Raw genomic sequence first — 12,451 nt, 5'->3', positions numbered from 1 at the left:
TATATATGATGTAGAGTTAGTATTACCATGACAACAGCCTCTTGTGATGTTACATTGGAAAGTGTCTCTTGCAAGTGGAACTTTTAGTAAGCTAAGCTGTAAAGGCATAAGAAAAATACTTTCAAAGATTATTCACTAGAACATGCAGACAAAGGGAGTGATGTGTTGCCTGGATTGAGTCTTAAATAACAAGTACAAGTTAGCTAGATGAGGAGGAGTTGGGGATGGATATTCCAGGCAGAGGGGACAGCACGAGCCAAGTGTTTGTAGGGAATGACTTGGGCCGATGTAGCAGAAGAGTAGACTAGAAGTGACAGGAGATCAGACTGGAAAAGTGGGTAACTTAACAAGTTTGGATTTAACTCTGTGGATGACAGGAAATCATTGAAGGACTGTAGGTAAGTCACAGGGGCTGATTGGACAGTTTTGAATTTTAAAAAGGTCATTATGGTTTCTGTACACCACAGGATGGATGAGAGGGGACCAGACTGGAGCAGAGAGACGGTCACTACTCCACGCCGAGGAGGAGGGTCCTAACTAGCCCTTGAGACTGAGAAAGGGAGTATGAGGAATATAAGTAGGAAAAGAGATGACTAGGACTCTGTGATGGATGAGATAGGAGTGGAATTGGATGAAAGAATGGCTCAAGAAGTGTCCCACTTTCTAGCTGGATGACTGAGATTGAGAACTCAGGCAGAGAAGCAGCTTTGTAGATGTTGGACAGAGGAGAATGAGTTCATTCTTGAATGTGTTGTTTCAAGCCATCTGTGAAATGTGAACTGCTTGATATTTAGGTGTGAAGCCAAGGAGAGTGGTCTGGGTTATAAAGATAGCTATAGGAATCACCAGCCATGAGGTAGTAATTGACCATAAGAGTGGCTGAGATTATTACAGGAGAGTCTGTAGAGGAAGAAGAGCAGTGAGTTATTTATAAATATCATGAGAATTATTTAAAGTAGTGGTCTCCCCATTTTGCTGATGAGGAAATTGAGGCCTGGCACCAGAGAGATTTTGGGATTTGCCTCCATAGCTAAGCAAGAGAAAATGGGCCTTGAAACTAGGTCTTCTGTTTCCAAGTTCGTGTTCTTTTTATCATAACTGGTCTCAAAATAAAACCACTAATTTAGAGGAAACTTGGGGACAATTTGCTTTGGAATGCCCCAGAGGAATAATCCAATTGTTGATACAATTTATCTTTTTGTCTGAATTCTGGAGAAACAGACTTAGCAGTTATTTTATCCACGCGCTTATATTATCCTAGGATGAGAGTTTCTATAAATATGTTATATCACAAAATACGTTGATTCTATGTCCATGGAAGGTTAATGTAAAACTCAGCCAATCTCTAGCTTGTAGACCTTTTCGGAATGATTAGCAGGTAAAGTCCGTTGATCTGTGCCCATTAAGAGAGAGCACAGGAACTTTTGGGCCCATAAACAGAAACTGAGTGTTGGACGTTCCCACAGTCACAAAACAAACTTGGCATCATTAATACCTTGCTTTAATTATGTGTCTAACCAGAGAGAATAACAACATAGATTCTGTAATGTTAGGGCATTAGTGTTCTCTATGTAATAAGTTTTATTTATTGCTTAATAACTGTCACCTACTCACACAGTCATTTTTATATCTTTGTTTTCCTTAGAAACTGACGTACACAAAGGAAACTGTAAGCAGGTGAGTGTCTTTTTTTCCCTGAGTTCATGTTTGGCCACAGAGATGTGTCCTACCTCCTCCAAGACTCACCCCAAATTTAATGGTCCCTTTCTATTTTCCTGCCAGTTCCTGCAGTGACCAGGTCTGTGGGTAAGTGCCAAATGGTTTTTCTCGTCTTGAGGCCACTTGCCTTTCAAGACCACCACCACAACCACGGTGCTTGTTTACTGTCTGACCTTAGCAGCAGACAGCCTTGTTCCTCTCTCTTGGGTGAGAAAATAGATTTCTGAAAATGGAATATGGAATGATCTGTTGCTGAGGCTTACGGACTAATACTAAAATTGTTATGAAATGGTACACCTTAGTGGAGGATAGTTTATAAAATGATGGGTGGTGGTGTGGGTCACTTATCGAGTAGTGATGGTTATGATCTTGAAACAGGAAGGGCACAACCTGGATGGGTCCTCCAGTATTATGATTCTTGCCTCTACTGGCCTCTAGGCTTAGGGTTAAGGTCGTTTCTGGCTCCTGAGAAGTAGCAGTAAAAAGCAGATCATGGAAGGTGAGGAATTTTGAGCCTATAGGGGCTAAAGATTTCCAGTTCTGTCCATACTCAGAATATCTAGATTATGCCAGCATGGGGCTGATTATATAGAAAAGCACCACTAGGCATACAATGAGGTCAGAGTCCAGAGTTTTGCCTCAAATTAGAGGGCAGGACAGATAGAAAAACCAAGTAGATGAGTCAGTGTCTAGAAATCAGCTTGGGCAGCAGAGTCCAGGCAAATCACAGCTGGAGTACACATGAGGGTGGGAGTGGGGTATAGTAGGTTTCACATCAAACGTGAGTGAACAGGAGAGAAGTGGGCTCTGTGTGGTGTCCCTCATTCATACAGCTAGCGTTACCGTGAGTCTGTGCCAGGGCCTGGGATTGAGCACCACTTAGATGTGGGGCCATGTGGTTTCTCGGGTGTGGGCTCTTCACCACTGAGGGGCAGAGCTCGGAGGCCATTGCAACACACGGGCAGGGGACTAAATACTCTGCAGAGTCCCAGCAGTGTCAGTAATCTTCATGTTGTACCTAATGAAAATGACAGCACATTTTACACATCTTATATGGTTAAGAAGTATATAAATACCCTAACACTTAACTGGAAGAAGCTCTGAAGTTTGCTGTGGAAGTGGAAAGGTCGTAGCTTGCGAGTTACAGTGAAGTGATGGAGGGAGGGTTATCTGAAATAGGATGGAAAGTTGTAACACTGTATGAGGGTGAGTGTGGCTCATAACACTGGGGTAGCTGGAAGATGTTTGAGCTGCACTGCGTGTGTGTTTTGTGTATTCCCATATGGCTCACTTCAGCTGGGTGAAGTTTTCTGTATTCACCAAGTATTTCTCACAACGAAATTGCATATAAGTAAGGGAGAAATTTGCGTTATGCTCAATTGTTTCCTAGCATGTTAATCACATTGGAACACATTCACAAATAAGCATCATAGCAGAATTGACTGTATCATATATTTTTATTGATAAGGCACTGCCTGTATTAGCTATAATTTGTTGTTAGTGCCATCCAGTGGATTCTGACTCCTTAGCGCCCCTGTGGACAGCTGAATGGAACCCTGCCCCGTCTTTTTGTGCCATCCTCTCACCTTCCAGTGCTCTATCACACAGTACTCTCCTGCTATTCACAGGGTTTTCATGGCCAATTTTTTCAGAAGTGGGTGGCCAGTTCCTTCTTCCTAGTCTGACTTAGTTTGGAAGCTCTGCTGCAGCCTGTCCCCCATTGGTGACCCTGATGGTATTTGAAATCCTGGTGCATAGCTTTCAGCATCATAGCAACATGCAGTCACCATAGTATGACAACCGACAGATGGGTGGTGGGGTACCCTGACTGGTACACGACCTGGGCCGTGGCGGTGACAGTGCTGAATCTTAACCACTAGACCACCAGGGCTACTAGGTACAATAGGGAACTCAAAATATTATCCACTATTCTTAGAAAATAAGGCCTGTATAAAAATAACAGTACACATGAACTAAAATATAAGTGAATTTTGAGAATTTTAAAGTTTGTATCCTCCACATGAAACTTAGAGCAGACCAGGTGGGTGTGGGGTGAAAACTGCTGCCTGTGGTTGTTGCTGAAAGGGAGTGACCTGGCATCAGGTACCATGGGGAGTGGAACTATGTGAGTGGCCTAAGGATTCCCTAAGCCCATCTTTCTCCAGCTTGAGAACTATGGTGATCCATTAAACCCTTAATTTTTTTATTTTTGAGGAAGATTGGCCCTGAGCTAATGTCTGTTGCAAATCTTCCTCTTTTTCTCTTTTTTACCAAAGCCCTAGTACATAGTTGTATATCCTAGTTGTAGGTCCTTCTAGTTCTTCTATGTGGGACGCCGCCTCAGCATGGCTTGATGAGCCACGAGTATGTCTGTGCCCAGAGTCCGAACCAGTGAACCCCAGGCCGCCAAAGTGGAACGCGCAAACTTAGCTGCTACGTCACAGGGCCAGCCCCTAAAATTCTTAATATTCCCATCACTTTTCTATATTCAAATTTATTTTTATGATTTTTTTGAGATTACTCTCGTATGCTCTCTGTGTTAAGAGATTCTTGTATTGGTTTTCTATTGCTGCTGTAACAAATTACCACAAACTTTGGTAGCTTAAAACAACACAAATTTATCTTACAGTTTTGTAGTTCAAAAGTCTGACACGGGTCTCAAGGTTTTGGTAGGTCTGCGTTCCTTTCTGGAGACTCTTGGCGAGAATCTGTTTTCTTGCCTTTTCCAACTTCTACAGGCTGCCCACATTGGTTGGCTCAAGACCTCCTTCCATCTTCAAGCTAGCAATGGCGGGTTGAGTCTTTCTCACATTCCATCGCTCTGACACTCTCTCCCGCCATCTTCCACATCTAAGGGTCCTTATGGTTACATTGGGCCCACCTGGATAAACCAGGATTAACTCCCTATTTTAACACCAGCTGATTAGCAACTGTAATTCCATCTGCGATCATAATTCCCCTGTGAATACTGTATTCACAAATTCTGGGGATTAGGATGTGGTTGTCTTTGGGAGGCCACTTTTCTGCTTACCACAATTCTTCTCTGTAATTTAAATTGTGCCTTCTATATGAACTCTAACCTATCTGCTGACATATGATTTGCACTAAATACTCTTCTAGGTGCCATTTTAAGCTTCCCCTACTGTCGTCTGCCACATCTCTTAAAAAAAGCATTTTCCACCTCACGACCCCACATCCCATCTTACCTCTTAGAAATCTCTGCCTGTCGTCGTTTCTCTTTCTCCTAAGTCTTTAACTTGTCCCATTACTAACTCCTTCCCATTAGCATTTCAACATAATCAAGTCTCTCCCATGTTTCCTGTTTTACAAAAGGCCCTCCTCCAGCACTTGTCTCCGTTACAGCCAGATGTCTTGAAAGCCATCTCCACTTAGCTCCATCACTGCTTAACTGCTGCTGTCTGGGCTTACTGTTGTGTCTTCAGTGACCAGGACAAGGCCTGGCCTAGGATATGTGCTCACTAAATATTTGTTAAATGAATAACTGAATTTCTGCTCAATCACCCAAGTCTATTGTCAGGTCTCTGGTGATATTCTCAGTTTAAGGACTGTTGTTTGGGATTTTTTTTTTTTTGGTACCTCAGTTAACTTACGTTTTTAGTTGAGGATGCCTATCGTAGATCACAAAGGCAGATATCCATTTTTTTTTAGCAAATGTTTTATTCTGTTTGGGATGACATGTGTCACTGCTTCATTAACCCCTGTTTTTTCTTATATTTGTTTAGCATTTCGTACCTTTCGTAATGCTTCTGCACATAATATTTTCTTTAGTTTTCATCAACACCCTTATGAAATAGGTAAGGTGGGGAGGTGTTCCTGTTTTGGAGATGAGGTTCTTGAGACCCAGAGCAACAGAAGTATTTTCCCAAGTCATGCACAGAGTTAATGATACACTTGGGACTAGCACCCAGGATTCTGGGCTCTGTGTGTTGAGTTCTTTTGTTGTCACGGGCTGATTACAGTTAGCAGATTCAAGAGCGAAGCAAAGTATAGAAAATTGTCAAGGGAAGTACTAATCTAGATATGAAATTATGCTTGGCTTGTTTCACTATATTTCTAAACTTATGTTCCATGTGGCTATGTTATCTTTTGACACAATCTCACCTGAATTACACTGATGTGATTAGACAATAGGGATGAGGAATAAGTTCTGTGCTAAATGAGCTGAGGAAATGAGATAATAGGAGGTTGTTTACTGCTGGTATTAAGCTAAAGGTCTTAGCTGAACAGCTTCAAATCTGTGGCTTGGCCTAGAAATGAAGTAGCATTTCTGTCCCCAAGCTCAATACAACTCTGTTCTAGTTCTGTTGTGACTGACGTCTTAGGGGATCCCTGCAGGAGGCATACCTAATGAGAATACGTGCAAGGATTCTTAAGTGTTCTTTACTGTCTTTGAAAGGGGAGTGGGAGGGTGAGGGATTCAGTGTTGGAGTGTTAGACAAGTGATTGGACTTACTGAGAGTTGCCTACTTACCGTCGTTAAAATAATGTTCTTTTGAATTCAGGAAGTGAAATCTAGTTCTCCTGAAGTAAGCAAACTTCTCCATTCTGAATGCTCACTTAGAGAATTAGCTTAAATTTGATTTTGATATGGGGACAATTTGACCAACCCCAGATGAGGTCTGGTTTCTCTGCCACGTCTCTCAACTTACTGTTCTAGTTACCGTGTGGTGCTTGGCCCCTGACCTCTCTGCTCTTTGTACTTGCTTGCTCTCCATAGCTCTGCAGCTCTGACTGGGTTTCCCTTCCTTTCTGGGACCTTACATACTTTGACTTTTAGGTCGTTTAGTTTATGTAGGCCACTTTCATTAAGACAAAGTGAAACCATCCTGGTTGCCCTTCTAGAGAGTATGGGTCACATAAAGGCCATGTTGTGAGGAATTAAGGTGGGTAAGAGTGAGGTTTCTGGAATCAGATGGGCCTGTTTCACATCACAGGTCCTCCATTGGTTAGCCGTGTGACCCTGACCAAATTCTAAACCCCTTATAGCATTAGTTTTCTCATCTGTATAAATGGGGATCATAGTATCTTCCTCTTCAGGTCATTGTGAGTTAACCAAGATAAACCACTTAGCACAGTGCTTGACACATGATGAGAATTCAGTAAATTTAGTTGTAATCATTCTTGCTGTTGTTATTATTGAAAAGAGAACTGGATACAGCTAGGAATTCTAGGTATGGCCTTGGGCATATAGAATCACTGTGTGACCCTGGGAAAATTGCTTTACCCATTTGGGCCTTGTTTTTTCATCTATAAAATGAAGGTGTTGGGAAGAGGTTCTGCCTTGTGGACAGTTGATAGACCCTATTCAGGCCTGGTTATGTTAATGTCTGTTCCAAATGCATCTGAATCTCATTTTTTTATCTCCACTTCCTGCAACCTAAGAAGCCTCTTGATGCTTTCTCATCACCCAGGTCTTCCTCCGCTTGTCACTCATCGTAATGACTTAATTCAGATGTCATATTCCTTTAGGTTCTTCTAAATGACAGCTCACTTAGTGAGCAATTTCCTGCAAACACACTACAAATAACCAATAGTGATAGGTTTGGTGTAATGGTTTAATATGTTATTCTTTCTAAATAGTATTTTTAAAAACCAGAAGAGTCTTTATGGTGAGTTTTTTGTTTTTTTTTAATCTGTGTTTCTCAAATTTTCTACCAAAGTCTGGGGGTTTCGGGAACATAGCCCTAGTTGACTCTCCCACTCCAGTTTAGTCATGAAATGTCTTTGAATTATCATATTTTACCTTAATATTCATTTAAACTTTATATTCTATCCATAATATAGCCATGTTTATTTTAATATTAAAATATTTTAAATTATGTATCAGTTGTTATTTAGCTCCCCACCTGCCTATGCTTCAAGTAAAGTTGATACTTCAAGATATGTGCCAGGTTTATCTGTGGCTTTGAGTCCCCCCCCCCCCGGCCCCCATGACCTAATTTAGAGCAGCAGGCTGGTCTAAAGGAGTGGTTCTGAAGATGGGTCTCACTGGCACATGGGCAAGTCTGGGAGGGAGACATTTTTGACTGTGATGGAATCACCTTAGGAAGCTGACCTGTGTAAAGTTGAAGAGAGTTCTCAATTGCTATGAGTTGAAAACTGATGTAATCACCAGCCAGCTCCTTTGACAAAAGTTAATGGAATAGCCCTTTCCCCTTAGGACATGCATGTAAACTTTAAAGTTCTAAAACTTATTAGAATTTAAATTTCATGTTTTTGAGTGTATGGAAATTTGGACTTGCAGACACCCGCTTTCCTAGTGGGGGGCTTTCTCAGATTATTTTCTGATCTTTGCTTGCAGTTGCAGGGTGGTGTGGTTAAAGGATGGTTGGGAGACCTGAAGCCTGTAAGCTGTGTGGCTTACAGCAAGTTGTTTCTATATGCTTGACTTTCTTTATGTAAAAAACTTATGCCAAGTGTCTTCTATACTGCTTTGCCAATAGTGTTTATTTATTCATTCATTTCACAAATATCTATTTAATGCTTATTAAATGGCAGGTACTGTTTAGGCTGGAGATACAGCAAGAATAAGGCAGGCAAGGTCCCTAATCTCATGGAGTTTAGCTTCTTAAGGCAGTTCTGTTCAGTAGATCTTTCTGTGATGATGGAAATATTCTTTACTATGCTGTTCTTTACATGTGACTCTTGAGCACTTGAAATGTGGCTAGTGTGAATGAGGAACTGAATTTTACACTTTATTTAACTTTAGTTAATTTAAATCACCATATATGTCCAGTGACTACCATATTGGACAATGCCATTCTAGAGGATTACGGGGTTGGAGATAGAGATGAAGAAATAGATAAGTAAATGAACAAAATAATTTCAGATAGTGATAAGAACTGAGAAAAATGAAACAGGGTGATGAAATAGTAGGTAGGGGAGTACTTTATGTAGGTGATTCTAGTTGGGTAGGAATCAATAAATGTTAAATGAATGAATTAGGAAGACTATGGTTTTTTTTTTTTTGTATTTTGCTACCTGATACTTTGGTTTGGTAACCCTTTTTTGGAGATCTAGTGAATTCCTTTTTGGAAAAAAAACACAAATGCACCCGCATATTTCTATCATTTTATTAACTACAATCATCTTTTTTTTTTTCCTAGCCCTGAATTGTCATCTCCGGTTCCTGTTGGTGATACCTCAACATTGGGAAGTATGCTTTTGTGCTTTTATTCACTTTTCTTTTTAATTTATTTATGGTTTAAGACAATGTTGCAAGCAAGCACATTTTTCAGCTCACATTTAAAAAATACCATGTTTCTCCCCCCATATATGTTGTTCAAGAGTCTCAAGAAAAAGTAATTATTTTTTCACTTATTTTATGGCATTTTGTTGTGGGTACTTAAAAATCTTTAATTATTAAGCATAATACAAGTCAGAAAACCACTTAAAACAAATGCCCTAAAGAATTATTTTCAGGCAAGCGCTCTGTACCTACCGCTTATGTCAACAGGTAGGCCCTTCTAGTCCCATTGTCTGTCCTTTTTCTTGTAGGGTTTCCCAGAGTTAGGATTTTTCTGATTGCATTCTGTGGTATACTCTAACATGTTCCCTTGACTTCTGTATTTCGTAAATTGGTAGTTACTGTCTTTATTTTTAATTTTTTTAAAAAGCTTCTCTTTTTTGGAAATTTCAAACATGTACAAAAAATAGCCAGAATAGCACAGTGAGGCCCAGCTTCAACAATTCTCATTTCATGGCCAGTCTCCAGCCTTCACCCACTTCCCCTCTCTGGTCGTGTTACTGCTTTCACTATCTGTCCTCTTTCCTAGAGAGCTCCTTCAGGGCAGGGACTTTGTCTGTGTCCGCAGCATCTTGCATAGAGCCTGGCATATAGTAGGTACGCAATAAATGCTTGTTGAATGAATGAATGAGGCATAATTATTTCTTGTTCTGGGAAGACTCTATGCAAATGCGTCTTGAGGTTAGAATGCACAGAATTTCCAGGATGAAAAAGCAAATGACTTATAGGAATGGTTTTGAGGTCAGTTCCTTACTTCCTGATATGAACATGACTTGGTCAGGGACTGAATTCATACACCTGTTTTTGTTTTTCTACTTAGGTGCTGTTCTCAGTGTTCCATACCCAGGGGTGACCTCTTATGAAGGTGCTTCAGAGAGCAGCTTGGAGAGGCCGGAGGAGAGCGTGAGTGATGCTCTGTTTTGTTATTTAGTTTCTAACATGGAGAACAGGAGTTAAGAGAGATCTATATTCCACTGTCAGACTACACAAGACTTCGTGTGGTTCCCTTTATGGAAATATTGTGTATTCTGAAACTAGTACATTGAAAAGAATCTCACATTCCTTGGAGAGCCGATTAAATCTGATTTTGGTGAGAGAGAGCTTCAAATTGTAAATGAAATGAATTGGGGCCTGGAACTGTCATTGTGGTAAACCCACTGTCTCTCGTGGGCTATGTGACAATCTACTATGGGGATTTTGACCTATGTTCTTCTATCCCTTAATAGATCAGGACTTAGCCTTCTCTTTTTCAGAGGGACAGGATATAGATTTTATGTGTAGTTTAAAAATCAAGAAACACCTTGCTTTTCAAATGCATCATTATTAATAGTAACTTGTTCCACTAAATAACATTAAGTTGACTCTCTGTCACATTCAGATTAAAAAAAAAGTGTACACTGCCTGGGAAGATAGAAACATTTTGTTAGAAATTTTGTTAAATACGCATTTTAAAATTTTGAGATTCATAAGTCCTAGATTACTTAATATACAGCAAACTCTGACTGAACGTATCCACTAGAAAGGTGCAATTTAGTTACTTGCTCCTTCTCTTCCCCACTTGGACGTTGTAACTTATATGAAGTCAGGTTAAGCTGCCCATTCTGCCCCGCCTCTCCCCCGTCTTGGATCAAGGTTAGTGTGATGGATGCCAGAATCCATCCTGAATGGATGCCAGAATCGATACTTACCCTCGTACATCTGTGTCCAGAGCAGATGGTGCTAGAAAATATTGGCATTTGATAAATATTTATGAAAGAATAAATGAATAAAAAGTGATACTGCAGTTCTGAACTTGAGACAGAATAGTTATGATTTAGGTCTGGAAACATTTATAGAATGAGATAGAATTCACTATAATAGAAATGAAGGAATTGTGTGTCATCAATTGGCACATTAATATCCAAAACAGAGAGGATGATTTGCAGCCAATTTATAGAACAAAACGATATAGATACCTAACAAGATTTAGATTGCCTGTACCAAATGAAGTTCAAAATGAAGCCCAAGGTACAGTTTTATAGTTCAGTTTTTTCTCTAATACATTTTTCCATCTACCATTTTAGAAATTATATACTTTATTTCTATTTTGTTAGTAGTTACATTGTAAGTTAAAATCTGTATTTAATCTAGCAAAATTTAAGTTTTTCCAAAATCTTTATCCTTATCCTGAGCAATGCAGGAACATTAGAACACTCTAATTAAAATGATCACTCTACTGATTTGTATTCTACTTTCCAGTATTTTTGTTCTTTTTTTCTCTCTTTTAGTTCTCTTTTTAATCCCACAAATTAGACTGTATTATATTTGTATTGTACAGTTAGGTTTTGTTTTACATTTACCCAGATGTTTACCATTTTGTTTTCTTAAAATTCTTTTTTGCATTTTAGACCTCTTTTTGGAATCATTTTCCTTCTGAAATATATGCTGCTGATATTACTTTAGTGAGAGTCTCTTTAGTGAATTCATTCTCAATTTTTGATCACCTGCAAATTTCTTTATTATTCCCTTATTCTAGAAAAATATTTTAAAGCTGTATTAAATTCTGGATTGAGGTTTTCTCTCTTTTTGTCAAGCTTTTTGACAAAACTGCTGTCTTCTAACTTTTGTTGTTGCTACTGAGAATTCAGCTACAGTCCAGTTGTGATTCTCTTATGGGAACCTGGCTGTTTTGTCTGTTTTTTTTTTTTTTTTATTTGAAGTCCTTTTATTGGCTTATTTGCTTATTTTTTCAAAGATGTCACATTCACATGGGTCAAAAAATAATAAATATAAAAGATAATTGGTGAAAAGTGATGCACCCAACCCTGTTCCCTGTCATCTGTCCAGTTTCTAGTCTCTGTACCACCTCTTCCCCATGCCCCATTGGGTAACTGCTTTTGTTATGTTCTTGTAAATTATTCCAGACTTCTTAAAGGCACAGACAAGCAAATACTGTTCCTAATCTTGCCCCCAAGGGATTCTTTAACTTGGGACTCTATACAGACAACAAAAAGGATTATTTGAAAAAGCAAAATATTCATTAATAAAATTAACTATGTGCAGTTTATGATGTAGTGAACTTAAATGTAACTATATCCACAATGAACTACAAATAATAAACAAATATAACTGCATGGATTTTTTTTTTTTTTTTGCTTCAGGACATTGTGACACCCTTAAAAGGGACCTCCTCCTCCTTTAAAAGTATTCTTTGTCTACTTTTAAGATATATCTGTATCTGTCTACTTATATCTGTCTATAATCATAAGAGATAACAACTGAGAATGTCTCAGAATTTATGATAGACATAAAACCTCACACCAAGGAAATACAACAAATTCAAAGCAAAATAAATAAACATAAATATACTCCTATACCCATTTTTGTGAAACTGCAGAATTTCAAATACAGTATAGGAGAAATTCTCAGCTGTTATCTCTTATGATTAGATATATTGTCTGACCTCATTTTATCCCGCATGTCTGT

At 39.1% G+C, this 12,451-nt stretch overlaps 1 protein-coding gene across 1 annotated transcript in view; it reads left to right on the top strand.

Moving 5' to 3' along the window:
* IMPG2 (interphotoreceptor matrix proteoglycan 2) overlaps positions 1–12,451 on the top strand; it is a 72,845-nt gene that overhangs the window by 16,866 nt on the left and 43,528 nt on the right. Inside the window, exons 4-6 of the mRNA XM_058555709.1 lie at positions 1,646–1,677; positions 8,847–8,896; positions 9,807–9,889. Coding sequence (XP_058411692.1) covers positions 1,646–1,677; positions 8,847–8,896; positions 9,807–9,889 — 165 coding nt within the window. The remainder of the gene's footprint in view (positions 1–1,645; positions 1,678–8,846; positions 8,897–9,806; positions 9,890–12,451) is intronic.

The sequence above is a fragment of the Diceros bicornis genome, chromosome 15 (assembly GCF_020826845.1).
Source record: "Diceros bicornis minor isolate mBicDic1 chromosome 15, mDicBic1.mat.cur, whole genome shotgun sequence".
In the NCBI taxonomy this organism is placed as follows: Eukaryota; Metazoa; Chordata; class Mammalia; order Perissodactyla; family Rhinocerotidae; genus Diceros; species Diceros bicornis.
Note: the sequence above shows the minus strand (reverse complement) of the source record. Positions and strands in the feature narration are given on the sequence as shown.